This window comes from Cydia splendana, chromosome 15 (genome assembly GCF_910591565.1).
Source record: "Cydia splendana chromosome 15, ilCydSple1.2, whole genome shotgun sequence".
NCBI classification, from domain to species: domain Eukaryota; kingdom Metazoa; phylum Arthropoda; class Insecta; order Lepidoptera; family Tortricidae; genus Cydia; species Cydia splendana.
This window is the reverse complement of record NC_085974.1, coordinates 16,001,643-16,029,364: the sequence shown is the minus strand read 5'-3', so window position 1 is coordinate 16,029,364 and position 27,722 is coordinate 16,001,643. Positions and strand designations below refer to the sequence as shown.

The following is a 27,722-nucleotide window of genomic DNA, read 5'->3' as shown; positions in this document are numbered from 1 at the left end:
GATTTTAGCAAAAATGTAGACGATTTTGTTTTGATATATATACTGCAGCATGTTAGTATGGTGCATATTCGAATTAATATTCGCGGCGGCAATAGTAACCGAGTGAACGGCATTTCTGGCAGAGATGCTGTGGATGGATCTTGGACTGGTCACTCACGTCCAGACCGTCTGGCTTCTCAAGTGGTCTCTGAAATTAGAAAAAATATTCATTAGGATATTTCAGTCTCATAACTCTTAACGGGTCTTCTGATGGTACCTAAAGGATGACTCACGCTAGACCGGGCCGTGGCCGGGCCGGAGCTTCCGGAGCTTCGTTTTCTATGGAGAGCATCACGTGATCACCGGGGCCCGGACGTGGCACGGTGCGGGCCCGGCCCGGTCATAGCCCTGACGTCCCGGAGGCCCGTGACAACCCGGAGACTCAATTTTTCTCTTCGGGTGGTATTCTACGTGTTTAAGATCTTTGTCCAATATGCATTGCGTCTCACTCTCTCATTAAGCAAAATGTGAGCCGCAAATACACATTGGACCAAGATTGGACAGATGGAATACCACCCTTCACAACATACATGCCCGGCTGTGTCGGAATATATTTGCCAAAATAAGAAGGTTGCAAAACGTCATAAATTTGTTTGTTAAATATGATGGTATAGCTAATTCGTTACTTGGTCGGTTTATATTAGGTACTTGGCGTCATAGCCCTGACGTCACGGAGGCTCCTGACAGCCCGGAGACTCAATTTTTCTCTTCGGGTGGTATTCTACTTGTTTAAGATCTTTGTCCAATATGCATTGCGTCTCACTCTCTCATTAAGCAAAATGTTAGACGCAAATACACATTGGACCAAGATTGGACAGATGGAATACCACCCTTCACAATATACATGCCCGGCTGTGTCGGAATATATTTGCCAAAATAAGAAGGTTGCAAAACGTCATAAATTTGTTTGTTAAATATGATGGTATAGCTAATTCGTTACTTGGTCGGCTTATATTAGGTACAGGCGTCTTTGATATAATATACGTCAAGATTATATAGGTTAATGTCTTGATTTATTTTGTGAAATATGGAGGTGTTGCTGAAATGTAATTTAGTCGGATTATATTGATGTTACTGCTTGTAAAAATGATTCAATAATGAGCATGTAGGTGTATAATGAATATTAAGATAAATACTAGTTTTTTCTCACATTCCCACTTATTCCTTAGATACTTTTTATTTCGTACGAAGTTCATAGAAATATATATGTCAATAACGTATCTATAGTTAGTCAAACCAAATTTGTCAGTAAATAAGAACAAAAAAACTATACTCATCCTTTTCTTTTGGGTGCTAGTACTAGTGTAAGACAAAGATAGTATGATTCTCTCTATGTTCGAAATGAGACAGCCCTTTGACAAACTATAAAAACCATTTTTATTCATTCATTTGTGTCGCTTAACTTCAAACTCGGGTAAATCCATTCGACCCTCTCAGCAAATATCTACCCTATTGCCTTTTCTTAATACCAAAATCGCATAATCTGACAGATGGATTTACCCGAATTTGAAGTTAAGCGACTCATTTAGAGTTCAACTGATCTTCTATAAATCTGCCTGCACAGAGTACAAACATATATCATATTTCAGTTGAGACCAGAACTTGGTTATTGTATGTATAGGCTATGTTTAGGCTTTGTGTTTAGTTGTGGTGGTTAGTTTAAGTGTTGCCAGAATGCAGCACTAGCATGTATTGTAAACCATAGAGTAACTTATGGCTTTGCGCCGCGATTCCCACACGAGTGTGGAGCGGGCTAAACAGTTTTTTGACAACTTTTCACTATGACATTGATGCATCAAGGTGATTGATTTGTTTACAAACGGCCTGCCGCAAAACGCGATAATCGAAAGTTCGTTATCTGCCTCTCCGTCTATATGCAGAGAGGCAGATATCGAGTGATAGAGAGGCAGAAATCGAAATTCTTATTTTCGTGTTTTGCAGTAGGTTCTGGGGTTAGTGCTAGTAACGCCCCCTACGCAGAATTTTGCGTAATATTCCCTATTTCCTGCCTAAAATTACCCAAAGGCACTAACTACTGAAATAATACAATAAAACTCTTCGTATATTTTATTGTTCTTAAGTATATTAATGAATATGGGTGGTATTCCACCATCCTGTCCAATTTCTTTGTCCAATGTCATTGCATCTCTCTCTCATTAAGCTTAATATGAGCCTCAATACACATTGGGCAAAGAAATTGAATAGATGGAATACCATCCTAAGACGTGGAACGTGTCAGGGGGCCCGCTAAATATCCCAAATAAAAAAATCATCTATGAGCCTCTCTTTCGCACAAATATATATAAGAGTGATAGAGAGGCAAATAGATTAACTAATGAAGTGGTTTGCAGCCACTTTTTATGTTCGAACTTTTATGAACATAAAGGTATGGCATGAACAGCATTCATCACGCTACCTAAAAATGTCTATCAAGGACTATTGGGATTTTGTTTTACTGGTAAGTCTACTGGGTACAAAGTTCCCAATGGTCTTACTAGTAATTCATGATAGCATAGCATAGCATCTAAACTATCACAAAGTATCAAGCGGGAGGCGATGACTGACGATATTTGCTCCTGGCCCGCGGTCTATAAGGTGGTTCTTCTGTGGAGTATGACACGAATCCCATAGCCTGATCCCTAGGCAGTCTAGGGGTCCTGGTTGCTGCTGCGGACTCTGGAGGTGTTATAAGTTTGGTGTATTTGCCTTGTATTTATTAGAAAACCTAATTCCCCCAATGAGAGTGCAATTGGACGGTCGACGCAGTCTTAACAACATTTTGCCATCTTATTGACGTGCATTTTTACATATCAAACAGCAAAAAATAAACTATTATTGAATAGGTATTCATAATCTCCTTAGATGTGGCTGCTACAGTCTTGATTTGCCAAGTGATCATCTGATCATCGCTTTCCGGTTGCAACTTGGTGCCATCGAGGAATGTCCATGGTACATACATGAAAAAAAAATTGTTTATCATTGTATCACAATACCTATTTTGAGTCTATCGCGAAGATACATACACACTTTGCAGATCAAACGTACCTAACTAAGACGACATATCGCCAAACGTGAAATACGCGTCGTTAAGTTGTTCCGTCTGGTCTTCATCAAATGTCACTCACTTTCTTTAATGTAAATGCTTGATTTGTTGGTCATCATCATCATTAGTCGTGTGTAATGTTAGCCTTGCATTTTACAAAACTTACAATCTAGACGAAATTATTAACACCCTAATACCTAACAACTTAAGTTTTTATTCTATCAAACAGGAATTTACTAAGCAGCAATTACTAAGGAATGAGACATGAAAATAGACACTGGTACTATAGGAATAAATTCTTGCGGGATGATCATTCACAGAGGTAGAAAGACGGACAAAGAAATATGTGGGTCTTACCAATCTTATGATATGACCTCTGTTCCAAGGGCTATGCTCGTTTGCCTCCTATTTAAAAAAATAAATACTACTTTACATAGCGCTGTTTTTTGGAAATGCTGTAGGTACATACATACATAATATTACAATTTGATTTATCTTCAAAGGATCGTAGACCTAAGTATATAAAAGGTTTAAATTTCAACTTGATACCTCCACTCGTTCCCGAGATAAAGGGTCTCGACAGACGGACGGACGGACGGACGGACGGACGGGCTGACGGATTGACGGACAGACGGACGGACGGACAGACGGGCAGACGGACAGACAGACGGACGGACAGACGGACGGATCCTTTAAGGGTTCCGTGTTTTCCTTTTGAGGTACGGAACCCTAAAAAATAACTTTTGGTTATATCATAGCGCTCTTTCTTCGGACATACTGTGTATGTATAGTAATATTTTAAATTTATTTTACTCCTCTTCTTATTTCTCACGTAGTATGCAAGTAGGTACGTACTACTTGCATACGTGAAAGACATCACTATTAAGGTTATAGGGTAAACCCTCCAGTGAATGAACACCCCCCAGTGATTGAACAAAATCACGTTTTTTGTCTAAAATAAGAAATATAGCAATTTCTACCAATTGTCGTATTTTTTTACTTATTAACGACTCTATTTCCTATGCAATGGCAACCCGCGATAAAATTATTTTCGATCAGTTTGAATGTGACTAGTGTTTGAAGTTTACGTGTTTCTGGTATTGAAGTTTTGTATGTAAAAATTAAATCCCAGATAAGAACAGTGTACGTTTGGAGCAACATATGAAGTGCTTATTTAATGTTTACCTGTACAAATTTACGTTTTTTGGTTAGATTAAGAGTTAAACCTTCAATAAATGTACAGTTTGTCAGCGTATTATGTGATTAAGTCTTTATTTTTGATAGTTCCATTACTGGCTTATCAAATGTTCTGAAACCAGTAAATGAACGGTGTGTTCATTTACTGGTGTCGTCTAGATATAATTTTTTTTCTAAATTTATATGTAAACGAAATGGTATTTAGCTGGTATTTTGTGATTCTGCATAGAAAACGATTCTGATTCTTTCAGCCAGTATTGGAACAAACCAAATTTCTATAGTCCATTTACTAGATTTTTCATGCCTATGTATGAACAATACAAAATTTGGCATGTTCATTTATTAGATTTCTACTAATTCTATGTATGAACACTGTAACCACGAACAATGCAATAACAAGTTTATTATTTTAAGCATTATTTGCTGAGCCTGACCTTTTTACATCAAAATATGTACGTTATTTCTTGATTTCAAGATTTATTCTCTTTTTATTATTAATATGTAACAGGTTTCTGTGTTATATGTGAAAAACCATCATTTTATTACATTCTAATATGTTTGAATTAAATATGGAGGGGATATAAAGATATTACCGCTTTCGCTATACCTACTAAAATAGAGCTGGAAACAGTTTTTGTGTTAAAAATGATTTTTTAATGCTGATTAAAAAGATCTAAATAATGTTCATTCACTGGGTTTTGTGGTGTTCATTCACTGGATTTTATGTTCATTCATTAGGTTTTTGGGTAGTTTTTGATAAATTTTGCTATTACTCAAAAACTATAAAAGTAATAAATAATCGCAGAAATTACTTTCTTATTTATTAAATGAGGATTCATTAAATTGCAATTCATTATTCCAATTATTAATGAATGCTGAGAAATGATTTTTCAAACTTGGAAAATTGCTTAAGTGTTCATTCACTGGAGGTCTTACCCTACTACTATTATTTCTAGAACCAAAAATTATACTTACCTACAGACAAACCTACGTACCTAATGTACCTATATACCTATACTTACAAATACCTATTTTAAAAACATGATCCTCCTACTCGAAAGCTGCTCTTTTATAAATGCGATACATGCAAACAAAACTGCTCCAACTTAATCGTGTTTTGCTTCAATGTCATGGGTTCATGGGTCCAATATAGATATTTGATTCTTTACAAAAAACTTATCTTCTAGCCTAGCCTATTGGCAGTATTTTCTCGAGCTTTACGCAGTTGATTCAGGAAGTTGTCATACAAGACACAAGACAAAATTTAAGCATTTCGAAAGCGACGTTCTCATGGAACACCCCATCTATCTATAGTTAATGCAAATGCTGTATTTGTCAAAGAAAATAAAATCTCTTCACACGATCAGGGTTTCACCCTTAAAAACATGGAAATAATTTGCGTTCATATGTATTGTTTTGGATACCTAGCTAATGAAATCCTAAAATACAGACAGACAAATACCTTGGGGGAGAAAACAGCATCAATGTATGTATACTAATATGTAGGTAGGTATTACAAAGCCGAAAGCAGCAGCAGAAGTAGCTCTTTCGAGCTGGTTCCTATGCTGATACAAACGGCGCTACACCATATCATACCAATTAACCAATACCTTGACACGCGGGGTAACACGATACATATATCTGCATTCAACGTGTTCTTGCGTATAAATTCAAATACATTTAGTATATTTCTACAAATTTAATATCACTATTTTTTCTCTCTTGACATGTTTATGATACTATTCGAAAAACATGACAGCGTCAAATATTTAAAAATCGTAAAATGTATATAAGTAAAAAGGCATTAAGAAAAGAGTCCACAACCCACAACATATTATTTATTAGATCTAAGTATTTAGAATCTTAGTAATTACAGGCTAAGCCTAAAGTGCCATAGCAATGCAAGCTTACGGATAAATATAAACTAGCGACCCGTCCCGGCTTCGCAAGGCTTACACAAAACCTTAAAAAATTATACACCGAAACTTTCCTCAAGAATCACTTTATTGATAGGTTAAAACCGCATGACAATCCGTTCAGTAAGTTGTTTTTGAATTACATACGCGAAACGCGAACATACATACACACGAGCAGACAGACGCGGCGGGGGACTTTGTTTTATAAGGTGTAGTGAAATGGAAACGGCTGCATACATACTTATAAGTCACAGGAAATCTGGAATTTACATATTTAAAGTATTATATTGTTATCTTCATCTGCACGGCTTTTTTGTATGAGGGCGTTGAAAGCGAACTCCAGAGTGTTACTTGCGTCCTCGGCGCCCCCGCACTTTTAGTTACATGTAAGGAGCAAAGAGAATATAGTCACTGGTACAGAGTGCCTAAAAAAATATTAAATGATTATATATTTGAACTTCTAAACTAAGTAGTGGCTTACAAAATATACCTACTTTCCAAATTCGTTATCTTATACTTTTTGAGTAAAATAGCTGTGACATATGGACAGACAGACAGACGGACATAATAATATCAATATCCAGTGAGGAAAACGGGAAATATGTTTGTATGGAGAACCGGTCATTCCCTTTCCTCTTAATATGCTTCGGCACTTGATTATACATATTTATTTGTAAGTAAGTACATGCCTATCTTACCTTAAGCAGAGAACCAGACGGTGACTGCTGGATATTGGTTTCTGAAATCTTGTTTTTGTTTTACCAAACGTTGTTTAATTCTGTCGTGAACGGCTTCGAAAAAGTCTTGGGTCATATGTAAATAAAGCTCTTTACATCATGTTGTGTATTCTCATTTTTCCGAACGTGTCGACCAAAGTGGATGTACGCCCCATTACCTAGAGTATGCAGTAGTTAGTTAGTCATTAAGGCAGCCAGCGCCAATATTTTGATTTTATTATTTTCTTCCATATCCGCTTACTTCCGATCGAACCATTTTTTTCAATCTGATTGACAGTTATTATGACATTTGTCATGAACAGTCAGCTCGGACGTCCCGGTCGGCTCGGATAGTGTTGGGTAGGACTCGAGTCCTTTCAGTCCTCTGCTTGAAGACTACTCAGTTTTTCAGACTCTTATAATTAAGTTAAAACTCGAGTTCTTTTCAGCTAGAGAGAGACCCAAGTCTCTTGTAGATACTTGAGTACTTTTCAGAGGACTCTCGTATTTTTCACTAAAAATTTCGAAATGCATTGTCTTTATGTATAACTTGTAGATTAGATACAGACATAAATCATACACTAACCCTTAATTTATTTACTGTTATACAGGAAAAACCTATAAAATTGTATAATCTAAAAATTGAGTCTTTATTTGGAGGCTTGAGTTCTATTGAGTTGCTTTTAAAAAAGACTACAAAGGACTCGACTCGGGAGAAGTTTTTTAAGCGCAGTCTTGTAAAAACGAGCTGTTCTTCAAATTCAGACTCAAAGGACTCGAGTTTCTACAAACACTAGAGCCTCGGACATTGCTCGGACAGCACTAGTGTTAATGTAATAAACTAGTGTCGGGTGACGCCCCGGTCACGGAACGGCCCGGTCACGGTGGCGCTCCTGACAGCCCCTGTGTCGGCTCGCTCCGGCCCGCCCCGGTCCGGGCACGGCCCGGTCTAGCGTGAGTCATCCTTAAGAAAGAAAGGTAAGGAAAGGACATAATTAATATGTGGTAGTTTTACTTGATCCTTGTAAACGTAGTAAAAGACATGTCTCTCATATTTGAATAGTGTGTGAATTTGTGTTAAACCACTACTCGACTAAACATTATTTCCCACCAAATAGCGTAACTGCAAGACATTCACATTCATGAGCGGCAAACACATAGTTACCTACACTTGCGTCAGACCAACGGAGGTTGTAAATGAGAAAAGTATAAATTATATGGAATTCAAAATGCTGTAAATACAATGATTTAAATTATTGAGGTTTTTTTGCTATTTACTGCGTGTTTGCTGAGTACATTTCAAGAAAAACGAGAAAATTTTGTGTTCCTATTTTCCCCATTTTTCATCGTATTGGCACGTGGATTCGACCTATCGACGCAAAAAATTGGAGATTCCAATAATGCAATAAATTTTTTTTTGACCTTGTGTGGGTTACTAGGTGTTTGCTTTCCGGCGTCGATATGTACATAGGTAGGTACTTGGAGATGCATCCTGTGAAAATTCTCTGTGCTAGAAGATGCTGCACATCATCCAAGATTTGTATGATATTTGGTACACATATATAAGTAATAGGCCTTTATCATCTGTGTCAGATGTTTTAAGCAGCATCCTGGTTACGACACTTGCGTTCGTGACTGTAAAGCCCTATACGAGAGAGGATCCCTCGGCCACACACGCAGCAGGTGTATGCTCCCCCTGGTGGGCGGGGGTTGGAGGCCTGCTCGAGGCGCCTCATGCGTGTTTCTTTTAATGAGGAAAACCAGGCATCGTCGAGCTTGGATTGACCATCATGAATAGCACGACGCCACACGAGTCGGTTAATTTATAATAGGCCACAACGGAGGTGATTTCCTATACCAAAATTGTTTCCAAAGTTATTGGATGAATAAGATTTTGAAAGTTAGCACTGAAGTACTAAAAGGCTCGTCTTTCCGTCGGTGTATCCCTCGGGTTATAGTTATTGGTCAGTTTAACGATTTTTACCAGGAATATGCTTGCATAGAGCTATTTTTATTTATGAGCCTAGAATGTACCTAGGTACTGCTAGGCAAAGACCTCCCTCCTCCCTTTCCAACTATCCCGGTCTTGACCCGTCCAACAGTTCCTATCAAAGGCGTCAAGGTCTCGCCAACGCCGTCGTGGTTTGCCGCGACCCCGACTTCAATTTTTGGGACACAATGGTTGTTGTTTCAGCCCACAAATCATCCGGCCCACAAGTCATACTCAGTTCTCTCTTCCTTGTCGCATCCTCACGGCTGAGGGACGTGACGACTGTGGACACTCTTAACCAGTGCTCTCCAAGCTGCTATACTTTGCAATGTGGCTTTGGTCTCTGACGTTCCGGCATACTGCAACCGTGAAACGTAAAGAACCTGCAATGTACAATTTACCTGCTTATGTGGAAACACGTTGATCCTACACTTGATGCACTCCTGCCCGTTATTGGCCCAGGAGTTCCCAGACATCCACTTGCGCTTGCAATTGGGATACTTGAACTCGCAACACTACCTGATGGGGACGTTCTTCCATCGTACTGAAGACCAAAGTCTCAATAACACTGCTACCATGTGTTACTGCTGCTGAGTAAGGTTTCCAGAGGCCCCAAGATGTACTGACCTTGGTTATGAGAGACTTTCATCACGCTTATTCTCCACGGAGTTTCAAGAGACCGCTGGCCAGCCAAGATGTATATCAGAGAGGTGGTACCATTAGCCGATTTGTACACTTGTTTAACCGCACACTTACAAAGAAAAGACATTAACCTGCTTGTGTGGAAACACGTTGATCCTACACTTGATGCACTCCTGTCCATCATTGGCCCAGGAGTTCCCAGACATCCACTTGCGCTTGCACTTGGGGCACTTGTACTCGCCGAAGCACCGCTTCTGGCAACCCCTCGCCTTTGAGACGAGCGGGAATTATAAGAAACTAGCGACCCGCTATGGCTTCGCACGGGTTACACAAAACCTTAACAAATTATACACCTACACCATTCTCAAGAATCACTCTATTGATGGTTGAAAACCGCATGAAAATCCGCTCAGTAGTTTTTGAGTTTATCGCAAACATACAAACAGACAGACGCGGCGGGTGACTGTTTTAGAAGGTGTTAGTGATAAAAAAAACTACCTGCTTGTGTGGAAACACGTTGATGCGGCACTTGATGCACTCCTGCCCGTTATTGGCCCAGGAGTTCCCAGACATCCACTTGCGCTTGCACTTGGGGCACTTGTACTCGCCGAAGCACCGCTTCTTGCCCTGATACGGCGTCAGCCCCTCGCCTTTGGGACGGGCCTGGAATTAAAAAAAAATAGATTAGGTGGGATGATTAAAATATGTAGACTGGAAACTAAATTAGAAGAAAAAGCGGCAATTCATCCTCGTAAGACACAAACCAATTTTTGCGCTTTTGAATTTGGAGTTTTCTTTTATTTCTATTCGAGTTCATAACTCGAATTTAATGTGTACTTGTACAAGTACTCGGGGACTTACGAGGATTAAATAATAGTGTCGTGTTTTTATCTATTATCAGGTATATCGGAATACAATTTATATGTTTATTTATTTCTTCTACTATAGGAGTCGTGTGAGTCGTGTCATCATCCGTAGCATGCTCAAAAAACATTCTACTTACGACCTAATACTTTAAGAAATAAGGTTTAAAATCTCATTGTCCTCATAAATAAGCGTCACGAATAAAAGTCTTTGTTTTTACAATCTGTGGCTCTGCGACTTCACTTACATTGTTTAACTACTCATCAATTTTTATTCAGTCGTTAAAGTGCTTACACCATCGATATAAAGTCGACTATTGCTTGTTCAAAGATCACTTAAGTTGGTAAAAGTTTAATTGAAAAGTGTCATAGTGGAACCATTTAAAACGACCTACTTTAGATTTTTATACATCAAGAGATTTAACAGTAGTTTTATTATAGAATATTAATGGTGGCAAACAAGCACAAAAGCATCTTTATAGACTTGACAAAGCTCACGTAACCAATATAGGTATGACACAAGGAAGGGGCCTATTCAACACGCTAGAATTACACATCGTGCCCCGACCTCCACACAACTTAAGTTATAAGGGGTCATCCATTAATTACGTCACACGAATTTCTAGGTTTTTTTACCCCTCCCCCCCTCCTTGTCACACTTGGTCACATTTGGCAAACCCCTCCCCCCTGGTGTGACGTCACATTTCTTCAACGAAATCGGCAAATATTTATTTAATATTTTATCAAAATATTTTTGACAAAAGAAATATTAGTAATTTTATAACCCAAAACTGTTTAAGAAATAAAATTAAACGAATAAAAACGATTATCGTTTGAAAACCTTGTTATTTAAATGATAATTAGCGTATAAAATAATTTAAATACATTTTCGGTTACTGATGAAGTTAAAGTGACGTCACAAAGTTTATGACTCCCCCCTCCCCCTTGTCACAACATGTCACATTTTCTTGACCCCCCTCCCCCTAAACGTGTGATGTAATTAATGGATGACCCCTAACATGGTGGCACGTCACGCCCTATCACTATCACGTTTTGAATAGGACCCCAGCCCTATTCGAGTGGGTAGTCGATAGAATTACATCAGGTCAGCAAATGCTTGAGAATTGAATGTAGCCTCGTTGACTTTCCTAGAAGGTAAGGCTAGATGGGATGTTATGGTTAAGTGGGGCCTTTAAAGCATAACAAGTGGTGTTTTAAATGTAAACAAAGAATAGGCACTATGGTGATATGCTACAAAGTGTAACTGGCATATGGACGGTATTTATTTTAGATCTGCGTTGGTAATTTAAACATTTTATAATTTACCTATTAGTTAGTTACGGTCTCCTAACCTAGTGGATCCTGCCTACTAGCAGGAGGTCCCGGGTTTGAATCCTGGTAATAAAAGCATTTATTTGTGTGTTTATCCCATTGTTCCTGAGTTATGGACGTTATCATTATTTATCTATATAACTATGTGTATTGTCACATCTCCTACATAGTACTAGCTGTGCTTAGTTTGAGGCTAGGTCGATCTGTATAAGATTGTCCCAAAATATAAAAAAAGATAACCACGCAGATTGTTAATACGTGGCAGTCACGGGGCCGGAATCGTACCCACTGGCACTACGGCGCACAAAGCAGGCATTGTGATGCCACATACATACGATAGCACAACGGACACAAACAATCTTTGTTCCTGAACTATGACCTAGGGCTGCCCCGATTTGAGATGCTCTTTCAATATTGTTGACAACTTGGGCCTTGTTCCAAACTCGGCGATTGCTCTGGTAAGGCTTGGAAACTAGAACGATTATTGCAAAATCTTCGAAGAATATAATTTAAGATTAAGACACGTCGGCTGAGTCTTGCGACGTGTCTTAATTGTCGCCTTTATATACAAAACATCTAGCTAAATCTTGAAAATGAGTTTCTGTTTTGGTCTGAAGCTTTTGTTTCGTGCCAATCCCCGAATGTAATTTGGGAAGTATACATATTACCATCACCTTAAGGGTTCCCCCAAATATGTCGACGCGGAATCGGCAAAACCCGATAGGAAAAAGCTTTATGTCTACGCAATAAGAGCGAAAAAGTCGTTGTTCGGCTCGGCTCGCATCGGCCGGCACCTGCCGACGTGTCGACGGCTTTTTCGCGCTTATTGCGCGGACATAAAGCTGTTTCCTATTGGATTTTGCCAAATGCGCGTACGAAACAACTTAATAAATATCAAATATGTTAACTCCGCACTCAAAGATGATTTCCAATACAAAATGAACACATCTGTCATGTTCTTGGCAGTGGAATGTGTTAAACAACAAATACATATTAAAAAGTCAACTTCTTGAGGCTTCTATCAAAATACTGGAAAGGTCGGAAGAGGCGATACCGCGGCAATAAATAGAAGAAAACATTAATATTTTAAACAAACTAGAATCTTACGAATAAGAAAACGTTTAAAACAATTCAACTCCAAAAGACGCATCTGGGGTCAAAACGCACATGTGCTAGCCCTATTGTGTCTAAAGATTTAATTTACGGCCTCACGCCAGCTATTTGCCTTAGTTTTTGCTCACTCTGGCTCTAAAATTATGGTTTAAAAGCTTCTTTTGTTTCTGGAGCCACTTTACTGGTGAAGTGTGTGAACTGTGATCCCACTTAGCCTCACTTAAGTTATTTGTGATATGGAAATACTGATAAGCAAAGCACGAAAATTCTGAGAAATTTGGGAACATTATTCACCAATTTTGCGTCTAAAAACATAGGTCGGCATTAATTACAGTCAGCATTAATACAGTAGCCAGGGGCGTATTTACCCTAGGGCCATCCGGGCCATGGCCCAAGGTGCCAACCCCCAGGGGCGGCATAATGCCGCCCTGGGGGATTGCATTTTGTTTTTCTTCCTTGACTTCTGGGGCGGCGAAACGTATTGGCCCGGGGCGCCAAATTTCAAAATACACCCCTGACAGTAGCAGAGCTCATTAACACATCAAAAGTACTTATCTATACAGTTTTCTAATACATATAAAATATTGTATTAATTCCTTATTCTTCTACAGCTGATGTCAAATAATAGGCACCCCGCCCGGTGGTCGAAGAAGCATTTGTTGTCGGATCACAAATTTTCATTAAATTCTGACATCAGGGTCACTCTGATACTACCATACACCTGTTTAATTTTGCACTAGGTTGGGCATTATTTCAAAAGAAATTGTGAATTAATTCATTCAGTGATTGCTGTTGCATTTTTTTTTATCGAAATCGTATCGAGGTATGAAAATTAAACAATGACTAAAGTACTTACTGCTGAAAATGCATGTTTTTTTTGTGTTATTTCAAAATGTTCTCGTTGGAGATTTCTCAAATTGTCTAAGTCAGAGTCGCGTCTTAAGAGAGATTAGGTCTATATCTAATATAAATATAATTCATTAAAGTTGGAGTTGGTCTTACCTGAGGACAGTCTCCGATGTAATGTCCCTTGTTAAAGCACAGGTGACACATATAAGCAGGCGGTGGCGGGCGCGGCGGGCGCCGTAGCGACAGTGCTGCCAGTTGCTCTGCCAAAGAACTGGTGTCATCTGAAGGCGCTTGGGTGGACGTCGCCGCAGTGGGTAGAGGGCCCCATACTGAACCCGGGAGCCACTGAAAGGAGAAATATGGTGGGTTAATTTAGAAGTTCTGAGATCAGGAATTTCAAGCACGTGTCCATTGATAATTAAGTCGCGGTTTTTGTGTGAAGACGCTCGAATTTTGACATGAAAATATAAAATCGTATCTTTGTAACAGGTAGCTACAAGTACATCCGTTCCACACCAATTTTGGTGGCTAGCCATAAGCCGCGCGCGTCGCTGTCGCCACCTAGCGGCCATATCTGTCCTGATCGTAACAGACGCGTTTTATTACAGAGTGAGTCTTCTGTACCTAGTACTATTATTTATTCTGTGGTATGACTTGCTAATGCAAAATCTATGGGATTATATTTTTTGATAGGTAAATGAGTTGCACCTTGTAGTACTTATTTGTCAATAACCTTGGTCTTTGTGGATTAACTTTCTTTACTTTATAATATGTATAGTAGTGGATTTGTCAGAAAAATTAGACGCACCCAACAATAAATGCGTCACCGAGCTGCATTAATATATGTACAGTCACCTGTATTAAGTACATCAATATATGTACAGTCACCTGCAATAATATGTTACACAACGAAGGCCGCAAAAATATCTGACACGATCTTATTTGTAGAGCCATAAGAGCATGTCACATATTTTTGCGGCCTTCGTTGTGTAACATATTATTGCAGGTGACTGTACTCGTAGATAAACACACACTCATAAATGGCTCGTAATAGTTACAAGTTACAACTACAACCAAAACAGCAAACACGAATAAAGGATGACTCACGCTAGACCGGGCCGGGCCCGGGCAGAGGCGTCCGATATGTCATTTTCTATGACGGCTGATCGGTGATCACGTGGTGCATTCCATAGAAAACGGAGCGCCGGAAGCTCCGGCCCGGCCCCGGCCCGGTCTAGCGTGTCATCCTTAAGGAGGCAAATATTTGTTTACCTAGTACCTACATACAGTACCGTCTTTACCATAAGGGCACACGGGGCCCGTGCCGAAGGCCGCCATCCTCAGGGGGCCCTGAAGGACAGACAGTAACAGTACCTATATTTGAATAGCAGCATAGTTGAAGACGGCCCTGCCTACATACCGACAAGTACTTAAAGGCGTTCGTCTATTGCTCACAAAAGCTGTGCGCGCGCCACATCGAAAAAAAAAAAGAAAAAAAAGCATGTTATGGTTTTGATACGACCTTGTTGGCCATCGTCTTGGGGATTGGAGCGCATTTCATGGCTCCTCTACACGATGGGCCAGCGCCGGCCACTCCAAGGGACGCATTTATGCGTTAGAGGGAGCAAGTGATATTGCTATCTCATTCTACCGCATGGCTGCGTCCCTTGGAGTAGCCGGTGCTGCCCCATCGTGTAGAGGAGCCATCACGCACGAGTTTCACTTCATTTCCCATGCACCAATCAACGTGAGCCATCTTCAAGGTCGTATCAAAACAAGATCAAAACTTTAACAAATTGTTAAATCAGAATCACAGACAAGACAACCTCCAGACTGAGCATATAGCGCTACCCCCTCTGCCACAAATATACGGTAGTTTTACTCCATTTTCAAGTCAAATAAAGTCTATTTGTGTGACGCCCGTGTCTTTGAACGGACCAACCACGGCATGGGACTCGCTCACCTCGTCCCCCGCACCCTGTATGTTTGGCAGCATCGGTTTCATGAAATAATAGCTCTAAACTCCGTCTAGAGGATTCCTAGTCTATGATCGGAATAGACCTTCGGAAGTTCGGACATTCGAATTTCGAATAGTGCGCCGAGAAACTAATGAAATCGCGGCGTGCGCTCGCATCTGCTCCGCGCATTACGATCCACCGCGCATGCGCGTCACACGCTACAGACTATTAAGATTAATCATTTCACTCTTCTAAAAATAAACTTTATTAATAACGAACAAAATAAGAAAAATAACTACTACTCTTCTTGACTTAAATTTTACGTAAAGCAGCCATCTCCAATTAAGAGTCAAGGGGAACCCGAAAAAAATTAAGTTCCACATAATTTTAGAACCTAAAGGAACCCAAAAAAAACGACTACTAAAGAAACAGTGACGAAGACAGAAAGCCGGATTGGACTGTTGTACTGGCCGGATACGTTTTCATTTTAAAACATAAATTAAAAACAACAAACAGAAATTAAGTAGAGCAAGTAGAAGTTTATCTCATTATAAGTTCTAAATTTTCGATTTAATAGTTTTAATACATATCGACATGACACTGGCTACTGTAGTAAACGCCATTATTAAAAAAAAAAGAAAAAAGAAAGGAGAAGTTTTACACACAATAATACACGCTCCATGTTATTTCAGTACCTACCTATGTTTTTAAATGAAAGTTAGTGGGACGCTTAGGGCCACCCCACACTAGCGTCGGCGTCTAGTTAACTCTATGGAAAATGGCGTCGCTGCGCAGTTGCGCCAACTTTGCGTCCAGCAGCAGCCATAGAGTTGTGTAGACCCCGACGCTTAGGAGACGCTAGTGTGGGGTGGTTTCACTATTAAAAATAAATAAATAAATAAAAATAATTTAGCCTAAAATATACGTCCCACTGCTGGGCAGGTCTCCTCTCAAGCATGAGAGGGTTTGGGCTACAGTCCCCTCGCTGGCCCAATGCGGGTTGGGGACTACACATACACCTTTGAATTTCTTCGCAGATGTATGCAGGTTTCCTCACGATGTTTTCCTTCACCGAAAAGATAGTGGTAAATATGAAATGATATTCCGTACATAAGTTCCGCAAAACTTATTGGTACGAGCCAGGATTTGAACATTTTGAACCCGCGACCTCCGGATTGAAAGTCGGCCGTCAGATCCACTCGGCCACCACCGCTTTGTCTTTGTACTATGTATACATTATAATTATTATGACTCTAAAACATACGAAACCACGCATGGAATTCTAATCAAAGTTTAATTAAACAATCATCATCGTTTATGGGTTGCGAGTATAAATACCTAGAGTGGTGGTCCCGTTATTAATAGAGTACCTACTCATCGACATTTAACTGATTATCAACTTTATTCCAACGACTTAAGGTCTACAAATGGTTAGTAGTGTTGCTGTTAGTCCGAACTGGTGTCGGAAGCTCTCAAGTGCTGTGATGATTCGTCATCAACTTTCTGGATAGTGCAAGGGGTTTATGAAAAGGAGTATTTCTCTGTTCAAACTTTTGATTATTACTTTTGGTCAAGGTATCATCATATACAGGTTGGCCAATAAATAAGTGCATTTCCGTTGCCAGGGAGGTTTTGGGATTATACTGAGCAACTTTTACATACGGTAAGTAATAGGTACCCGGCAACCCGGCAACCCGGCACAAACGTCCCCAAAATATGTACCAGCGGCGTTCCCGTGCTGAATAGCCAACGATATACGCTGGATGAATTACCCACTGATGGTTCTAGTTATAAAATCACCCTTTGGGGTTCATATAATCGGAAGCAGCCAAGTGTTAAGATTATTAGTCATTACTCATTAGTGACCGTCATCGCCTCTGAATACAGCTACGAAAAATAACGGTATTCCTAGAAGCCGCCGAGAGGGTTTCAGAAAACTTGTCTAAAATAAAAGTAAAAGATGAGAAACAATTTATCCGGAACATTTTGTCTTAAAAAAATAATAATTTTCGGTGTTGGATGACTCATGCTAAAACGGCCCTGGCCCGGGACGTGGCTTCCGACATTTATTTTTTCTATGAAAGGTGATCGGTGGTGCTTTCATAGAAAACTGAAATGTCGGATGCCCTGGCCCGGGCCCGGACCGTTGTAGCGTGAGTCATCCTTAAAGGATGCTATCCTACAAGTCATCCTACAAGCTTCAGATGAAAGAATAGCGGCTGTGGTAATAAATTAGTCGCATTAAATAATTCAGTATGATTTTGATCCTAAATTTTAAAACTAACGTTTGCTTGGATTTAAACTGAAAATGGCATTCGGAACAAAAACTAACTTTTCACTTCTCATGCTCAAAAAGTGCACCTTTATGTCGTGCGTAGACGACATAAAATCGCATTTTATGCTCTAGAGCATAAAAGTAAAATTTTCTTGTAAGACTAAGGTAATCGGTCTCAACAGCCAAACAGTTAAAGCATATTGCACAATTTTACTGAGCAATAAAATTGTGTAGATGACAAAACTTGTTATATTATTTTACTTTTGCTACAATTTATTAGAAATCCGTATTTTCTGTCATTAAATTTAGTAAATCACATAAAATAGGAGTCGATTATCGTTCAAAAATGCTCCGAAATGTTTGACTTGGCAGAAAACCAAGCGTCTGAAACTCTGATCACATGTTGAAAATTAAAAAAAAAAAAAAAAGTTAGTTGGCGGGAATTGGTTATGTATTATGTTCTTTCGCTTTACGACAATTTCGTGGTGTAAATTGCCGTGAAAAATATAATTATTTTCCTCGCAATCGAAGTGAAAAGCAGAGTGTACAACAAGGGCATAAATGTCCATTTTTACCCGCGTCTACTATTTTGGTCTTCGCTTCGCTCAGACCAAAAAATTGCCTCGGGTAAAAATGGGTCACTTTATGCCCTTGTTGTACAATCTACTATTGTTTTCTTGTTAGTCAGGCTTAATAAACAACAATAGGTAAGTACAATATAAGACCTAACCCTATTTTGTCTACATTTAAACTATAGTTACGTGGCAGCTCTGTGATGTTTACATTGCGCATGAGTGGCAAGTTACCTATGAACGCGTCCGGTCCTTTGACACCTGAGCCTGTCTCATTAGGGACGTCGGCTGTAGGTACCTTTGGCCAACCTGACACTGCCGATTCAAATGGTTTACGACTGTTTGTAGCGGATATGTGTTAAGGTAAAAATCCTAGTTTTCGATAGCTTAATCCCTGCCCAGTTTGTATCTAGGTATTTTAATGACAAAACTTCCGTGAGACACAGACATTAGATCTATTAAGAACGGATCACTCACGTATCTTAAGTCGAAAAACGCTTGACAACGCAAGCTCCTGATGATACTACTCGGTACGGAGTGAAACATGTCGAGCGTTTTTCGACTTCAAATACGAGTGTACCGTTCTTAATAGGTCTAATATGTTTGTATCTAGGACTTGAAATTGAAAGTGGTAACCATTGGTATAGTACTAACTCACATTTATAGACGGGTCTAACGCGAATTTTATTCAATTACCTTGATTTACCGACGTTTCGACACAGGTTTCATTGGTCGTGGTCGCGGCTGACTGATGTCCCAGCAAAATGTCAAAACAGCGATTTGTGCAACTACCCGACGAAAAGTGTATGGAAAAGTTTGGGGTAGACATCACATTTTCAAACCACCCACTACACATAACATCGGTAAATCAAGGTAATTGAATAAAATTCGCGTTAGACCCGTCTATAAATGTGAGTTAATATGTGTTCAAAACGCGAAAGTTTAAAATATTACATTGGGATAGTGTCCAGCACTGGAGCATTAAGTTATGCAAATAATTTAAGACTGTAATTCTTACGAAGATTGTAAGAATAAATCGTGGCCCTGAGATTGACAGCTGAAGGCACTATACGGCGCTACACTTTTATGGTAACTCATGGTATAATCATGGTCTAATAAAACATGGTCTTTCATTCCCAGAGTGACACGCGATTACGTCACAATAACATTGCCACTTTATTTCAACATAACATGTTACATGGGTACATTATACCTATGGTTAATAAGTTAAAATATTTCTTTATAATTTTATAATGTTCATTTATATGTATTTTAGCTTAAATTTTACAATAACACGTCATTTTTAATTACTCGTTAGCAATATCTTCCGATTCACGAAAGAAATTTCAGACTTTCGGGTAATTCTGTTTATACTACTGGCAACACAGGATAGCGCTGTGGACATTTGACAATTCGGATCTAGATAACTTCATGCCCTGACCGTCATCCTTGTCGAACGCGTGTTAATTGTTATTTCCTTCTCGCTCAGTGTCAGCAGTCGCAGTGTTTTCCAAACTTTTCACGTCGTAAGCTTGGTAATTAATGTGTAACTGTGAATTAGTTTTTTAAACGTTTGTCTTGTATAGATAAATAAAGTTTAATTTAATACATTAGATTTGTTTTATTTTACTATGTTTCTAATACATGAATAACTTAAAATTAATGCCGTTAAAATAATTTTCACCGTTGGTTAAAATTCTCCCACATTTCAAAGTTTGAGAACCTGTAAACAGCATGATGACGTAGGCGCGTGTCAGTTAGGTCATACGCGAATCTCGGAATGGAGTACCAGGCGGAGTATAATATTATACCGCACTAGGGCGGTAAATTAGCACCATATGTACTGTAAAGTGTAAATTAAGTATAATAAAATTTAAATTAACTTTTGAACTTTGATTTGAACGTTTGTTCATAGATTATTGAATATTGTATTAGGTTACTGTTGTTATAGTTTGGAGGTTTCTAATAGAGCCCGACGGCTAATCCTATTGTATATTGTTAAGTAAAACCGCACGTGCTACTTACCTGCAAAAAAGGGTCTTAATTATTCTATTTGGCACCTGAGCGCGGGCTAGTCCAACGCTCAAAAAACCAGTGTAGGTGCGCTCTCCGATAACGCGCCTTTGTTACGCATCTCGATGACACATTTTAGACTGGTTCTGTAGCGTTCGACTCGCCGGCACTCAGTAACCAGTTTATGCAGGTGGTTGTGGCACGTGGCACGAGCGGTTTTACTTAACAATAGACAATAGCATTAGCCGTCGGGCTCTATTAGAAAGCTACACACTATACTAACATAAATGATAAGGAATAACTAACTAATTTATGAACCATTATGTTGTCTTTAATAAAGATTTTTTTTTATTTCCATGCCAACCGTAGTAGGATCAGTTTAGGATTAAACGTAGCATGTATGAAGCTACACGTGGCCAGGTAAATGTACTAATATTAGACCGCTATTTTAATCCCGCGGTCAGCGTTGAACGTATGCCGTAAAACAAATGAGCATCAAAGGAATGGATTACTTTTGAATCTTTGATTGATAACTATCATACGTTCAAATGGGATTTTAATTTAATTGAAGGTAAATATGTAGTACCTATATCAAAGATTCAAAGTCGCTGAGTGCTTCTAATATAGGAAAAAAGAAATGCCATTATGTGAACTGGCAGTCGACAATTTCGTACCTAAGTCAAAAAAAAATTGCCATTAGAAGTTAAGCGCCATTTGCAACATCCCACTAACTTAACCCAGTGTCAAATTGTACTGGTAACCATGGTAACTCCAGGTTTAACCGGCTAACCCCGGGTTAGTGAATGGTGCAAAAGTAATGAATGAAACGAGGCCTGAATGAATGAAATCCCACACCCCACACACGGGTAAAACTATATATACCACTCGCAAGTCGCATCGAACGATGGCCATTATGACAGTTCATTTTTATATGAAGCAGCTGTCACTTAAAATGTTTGTTGAAATATTTTGGAAATTTGTATGAAATCTAGGGACACTTTTTTCCTTTGTCTCATTCAATAGTACTCGTGATTCTGAGTCTAAATAACCCAAAACTTGATGGTTTTTCGAAAATCCCCATACTTTAAAACTCATTCAAATGAACACCGTTTGTATGGAGCGTGCCTTTTAATAAAACACGATCAATTGATTGATACAGTACTATCTAAACTGTTTAAACGCTATCGCCCCCATCGAGGATCGTTCTGCTTGTTAAGGATCGTCATAAAATTATATCAGGGACTCTATTCGATATGCGCTCAAGACATATGATGGATAGGAACATTAGGAACCGATTGTGATAGATGTTGTTTTAAAAAACCGGGCAAGTGCGAGTCGGACTCGCGCACGAAGGGTTCCGTACCATAATGCAAAAAAAAAAACGAAAAAAAAGCAAAAAAAAAACGGTCACCCATCCAAGTACTGACCACTCCCGACGTTGCTTAACTTTGGTCAAAAATCACGTTTGTTGTATGGGAGCCCCATTTAAATCTTTATTTTATTCTGTTTTTAGTATTTGTTGTTATAGCGGCAACAGAAATACATCATCTGTGAAAATTTCAACTGTCTAGCTATCACGGTTCGTGAGATACAGCCTGGTGACAGACGGACGGACGGACGGACGGACGGACAGCGAAGTCTTAGTAATAGGGTCCCGTTTTACCCTTTGGGTACGGAACCCTAAAAATTGCAGAGCATGTCAATTTGACTAATAAAACGCTGCTCTAAGTCATTAACATGGTTAAATATTTACTAAGCGGTAATTTTGATTACCATTTTTGAAGTGAAAACTTCTTTAGCGGCGCTGGGCACTTTTTGAGGTGGGGAAAAAATGATAAACTCGAGACAGCGTAAGGCGATCACGTGACCGTAGCGTTTAGATGGCCACTCATTTAGATGGCATTTAAATCAATAAAGAAAAACTCAATGACATTACATGAAAAAGGTTCTAATCTTGTACGGGTTGAAATACCTACGAGGATCTCACAGTTACATTCTAACTTTATGTCACTCAAATATAATTCAATAAAGCTACATCTTGATGCAATCGCTAATAAAAGTGAATTCTAGTACTGGTGAATAAAACTCAAAATATCATGACCAAATATATTTAGATGCGAGGTCTGCAAGGTAACTTTACAATTTCTTTTCGAATTTTAAACAATTAACGCTACAAATTTGAATTTCGAATTTTAAACAAGCTCACTGACCAGCAATTTCGGAACTAAAGTTTTTCAATAGAAAGGAGGATGGATCAATTATACATAGTGCTGCAGACATTTTGGACTAATCATTGAGTTTTCACTTCTGTCGGCACTCCCGTAGTGCAACCCGTTGTTTTTTTATTTCCAAATGTGTCACATAAATTGTGTGACCTATTTACATCCGCCAGACGACGATTAATTAATTACCTACAATCGACATCATAATAGTACATTATGATGCAAGTGCGAAAAATAGGAGATTCGCAACGAGTGGCGATAAATTAAACGACCGAAGGGAGTGTTTTAAATCGACACGAGTTGCGAATTACCTATTAGCACATGTATCGTACAACGTTTTACAGTACATATGGTCCTTTGAATTTTAGTTACGCAATGTGCTAATTATCGCACTAGTAATTTACAAATTGTCCACAGAAAAAGTCAGTTTTCCCGAACATTTTTGTCCCATTTGTACATTGTGTTTTGCGCTATTGTTTATTTTCCTAACGAGGCCTATACTCTGTATCTTTAGGTATTTAAAACAAATAATTTGTACATTTTCGGATAGTTATAACATTTATTGGTTAACCAACCAAATACAAAACCGCCTGAATCTGTCACTGAACGACCTGACTTTAACCTACATTATTTGATCATGTAATGTTTTCATCTACCCTCAACTGGCTTTATTTGTTTACTTTTATTAAAATACCTAAAGATACAAACTATAAAGCCAAGGAACATTGATTCCTGAATGTCTCAAACTCCACATTTGACCAATAGCAGCACAACAGAGGCCATTGAACCACGGTTGCGTGCGCGCATAAACAGTGCTGGATACACAAACATACCGGCGTCAGCTGGAGGCGAAGGGATAGGTATTTTTACATGTGCATAGAGAGGTACAGTCACCTGCAATAATATCCCGGTAAGGGCATTTATTTGTGTGATGACACTGATGACACAGATATTTGTTCCTGAGTCATGGTTGTTTTCTATGTATTTAAGTATTTACATATTATATTATATATATATCGTTGTCTAAGTACCCACAACACAAGCCTTCATGAGCTTACCATGGGGCTTAGTCAATTCGTGTAAAAAGGTCCTATAATATGTATTTCTTTATTTATTTTTAATATGTTACTCTTCGAAGGCCGCAAAAATATGTGACGCGCTCTTATGACTCTACAATTAAGATCGGGTCAGATATTTTTGCGGCCTTCGTTGTGTAACATATTATTGCAGGTAACTGTACAGTCAACATGAATAGTAACGGATGAAACAACGCTCCAAAAGTCCCTGCTATTCTGGAATTATATTAACACCTTATAAAACAAAGTCCCCCGCCGCGTCTGTCTGTTTGTGTGTTTGTTTGTTCGCGATAAACTCAAAGGTACTGCACGGATTTTCATGCGGTTTCCACCTATCAATAGTGATTCTTGAGGAAGCTTTAGGTGTATAATTTGCTAAGCCCTGGCTAGTGTCTCTATAATTCACAATCTACATCATGTAAATATATTTGTCATAGTCTAATAAGTCTAATTGATGTAATATACCGGGTGTTTCCTGTAACACGAGCAAATAGTTAAAACATAGAATGTACTACTCCTCAAGCGATAAAACGTTGGTTCAAAAACTATTAACCTGTCGTCTACCAAGCTGTCAAAAAAAAGTATACTCCTCTATCTAACCCGGCCGGAGATCTCCGTCAATTATTTTGTACCCCGTGTTTGTTGCGGATGGATATCTCCGGCCATTATAACCCCAGTCGAAAAGCAGTTTTTTTAATCAAATTAAAGCTGCTTTTCACCTGTAAATTATCTCGGGTGCAAAAAAAATCGGTCGTAACAAATACGGGGTGGCTGGCGCTTTTGGGGAGCGGGAGACAAAGGTCAACGAACAATTGGCCGGAGATCTCCGGCCTGAGTAGACGACAGGTTAAAAATTATGAAGTATAGGGAATTGCATTTTTTCATATAAATTAAATATTATTTTTAATGGACGCCATCATCAGTGTAATTTACGTTGCTTGACACGCTTTAAACAAAACAAAATTTGCAATATATTCCGTCAGGATCAACTTTAAAGTATACCTACTTACTAAAAATCAAAACATGTTTTTTTAAAGTTGCTGAACAAAATGTTGATCACGTTTAGGAGAACAATCTATATTTTAATTATTTGCTCGTGCAACAGGAAACACCCGGTATACAAGGACTTATATTATATTTTTGATCAACTATCAAAGAATAGTAGATCTACAGGCCGTTGCGAATATACATCGATATCAGAATGATTTCATTCGGTTGTCGTGTTGGTATTTCGCTCGTAGAGAAAAATAGGAATTAAAAATATTGAATTAACAAACGACGGTTTTCAGGGGAAATTTTAAAGTGGTAAGTACTAAAATTTAGAGAAAACTGAAAACATCAACAATAACGGAAGTGGATCATGAAATACAGGAAGTTTTGGTTAATGGTGTAGAATTTGTTTGTAACAAACATATTTCACACAGTAAGTAAAAAGGCCAAAATAATGGTTTAACAAACTACAAAATGTTTATTTGAAATGGCAGGACATAGAGAAACCTGTACATAATTTTAACACCATAATTGTACCTATGTTTTCACAAATAATAAAAAGATTCTGATTCTGATTCTGATTCAGGATATATGTAGCGTACCTACGGATGTCTCAGTTTATTTAGAAAAGCTCAACATATTATTACATCAGTAATAGAAATACTGCTTTTCTTTTACTAACACAGCAGAAGAATCCATACTGATCCGTATTTATTCTGACACCATTTACACACGAGCAATAAACGTGAAATTCCCGAACCAAAATACTTTATGGAACACAGTGACGTTGGCATTAAATACGTTCTAAATCCGTCTTACCTGATCATTCTGGTCGTGTGTCAAATACAGCCATCCGAGGAGGGCTTGGGGGCAGTTTTCAGCCTTACCGCACCACTGGGGCAAATCGCCCCCCAAGGCAGTCGGAGACATGCCCCTCATGAGACCACTGGCACAACACTTCGGAGTTCAAAAAAAGAACTAGTAGTTTAAATCAGCAAAAGACGAGCGTGATGTTCGAATTTGGAATAAAAACAGTTGGCTGGTCGAATTGTTTTGTTTTTAAAACGGTTGCGCTCAGGGCACGCCGCGGGTCGGGATGGCCGGGTGGTATTTTTGGATCGTGCGCGGGCGCCGGCCTCGGCTACACTGTGGACGCTCCTTAAGACGGGGCGCGGTGGTGATGCTGGGATTGTCGATTATTGTGTCGATATGCTCGGCGCTTTCAGAGAGCAAATCGAAATTTCGTGGCAGGCTCTCAGTTGTATAAATGACAGCGACCATCAATATTCCTAACATTTGGAAACAGAAACAACAAATTAGAACTTTTAATTCTATGTTTGACCTATTTTATAAGAATTCATTCATAACTACCTACCTATCATTTTCATTCGTCCATTAAAAGATGCTTAATAATATAATAGTTTTGGAAATAAACATCCAATTAAAGAAATACATATACTTAGATGTCGCAATTCGGTGAAGGAAAGCACCGTGAGGAAACCTGCATACCTACATCCGCGAAGAGATTCAAAATCGAACCATCATGGGGACTATAGCCCGATTTCTCTCGTACATGCAGAAATGCTTACTACTATATTTATGTAGTATGTACTTATACTTATGTAGTCTGAATAATCGAGTGATTATTATTAATCCCTGATAATTCAACAAACCAAGAGCCGAAAAAACATACCTGCGTACGATCACTCTTTTTAAAAGCTTTCGAACTTTTAAACTATCGATATATTTATCGACCGCTATCCCGTGTGTCCCATCCTTATAGCGAACATGTGGGTGCTCCCGACCGCCGGGGACTCAGAGCAATATTTTTGTTCAGCCCCCGTACCACAACACGGTCGCTTACCTATCGCTATGGTAGAACGGTGTCGTGGTGCACGGGTTTCTGTTGTTCTATTTAATGGATTATACATGCAAAGATTTATAATTATTATCTTTATTAGTGTTACATATCTATTATACATTCACTTTTATGTCTGATTATGTAAGTGTGATGTGAAGATCACTTAAATGATTTTAAATTGTTATTAAAGAGATCATTATTTATTTTCTTCAGCCAAGCTAGAAAACGGATTATGTAGATACAAGACACTTTTGTAGTTTTAATTTAAAATTTCAAAATTTCAGCATTTTTAATTTGAACGTCAATTGCTCTAGATGCTGATTTAATAAATTTTCTTTAACGAATTAATATTTTTCTATTGAAATTCTAGTTTAATAAATAAAATGAAGCAGTAACCTATTTACCCAATAATTTTAAGAACTGTAGGTACCAACCACAAAAGTGACTTAGTGTTTAAGTGGAATTAAAACTTTTAAAAGTAAAAACTTTTAAAGTGGGAACAATAAAATAAAAGCGAAGTGTGAACTTGAAAATAATCGATTCTTCAAGTGTAATGTCAAGTATCCAAGTCACCGTATCCAAGCTATTTGAAAAATACTATATAGTTAAACCAAGAAAAGTCTGCAGCGTTTTTGATAGCCCACGCAGTGCAAGTGTTATTCTAAACGTCAAACGTCTATGAAATTATGACGTATATATAACACTTGCATTGCGTGGGCTATCAAAATCGCTGCAGACTTTTCTTGGTCTAACCTAACTCTAGTAACCAAAATACAAAGTTGAATGTAAACGGAAGTGTAATGAGAACTCTTGAGAACAATATCAATAGTTCATTGCGTGCACGGGCGCGTCCCAAACACATGTTGAACTAAAAAAGACGTACCTATTGTTGTGTTGAGTTATTGACATCAAAAACAAAGATCCATTGATGTGTTAGCATTGCTCAAAAGTTAAAAGAACCAATATACAATTACTATTATGAAAGGCATAGTTTAAAAATTGTGTATTGTACAAAATCCTGGTCAATGATGTTAAGAGCTTACCCCTCTGCCGAA

The 27,722-nt window shown here is 38.6% G+C and overlaps 2 protein-coding genes across 2 annotated transcripts in view; one reads left to right on the top strand and one right to left on the bottom strand.

Moving 5' to 3' along the window:
- Positions 1–27,722, top strand: part of LOC134797338 (insulin receptor substrate 2) — a 394,635-nt gene that overhangs the window by 238,401 nt on the left and 128,512 nt on the right. The gene's annotated exons all lie outside the window — the stretch shown is intronic.
- On the bottom strand, positions 10–25,999 carry LOC134797774 (zinc finger CCHC domain-containing protein 24-like). Its single transcript, XM_063770138.1, has 4 exons — positions 25,626–25,999; positions 13,854–14,045; positions 10,042–10,206; positions 10–187 (listed from the first exon to the last, which is right to left on the bottom strand). The coding sequence occupies exons 1-4, from the start codon at positions 25,743–25,745 to the stop codon at positions 74–76; spliced, it is 591 nt and encodes a 196-aa protein (XP_063626208.1). The 5' UTR covers positions 25,746–25,999; the 3' UTR covers positions 10–73.

What these genes read in the sequence shown, in the direction of transcription:
- LOC134797774 (XM_063770138.1), bottom strand. Translation starts at nt 25,745, where the DNA reads ATGAGGGGCATGTCTCCGACTGCCTTGGGGGGCGATTTGCCCCAGTGG. An exon ending in ACATCGGAGACTGTCCTCAG is followed by an intron (nt 10,207 to 13,853) that starts GTAAGACCAACT and finishes TTTTAATTCCAG; the next exon opens with GCCCGTCCCAAAGGCGAGGG. An exon ending in ACGTGTTTCCACACAAGCAG is followed by an intron (nt 188 to 10,041) that starts GTAGTTTTTTTT and finishes TTCTAATTTCAG; the next exon opens with AGACCACTTGAGAAGCCAGA.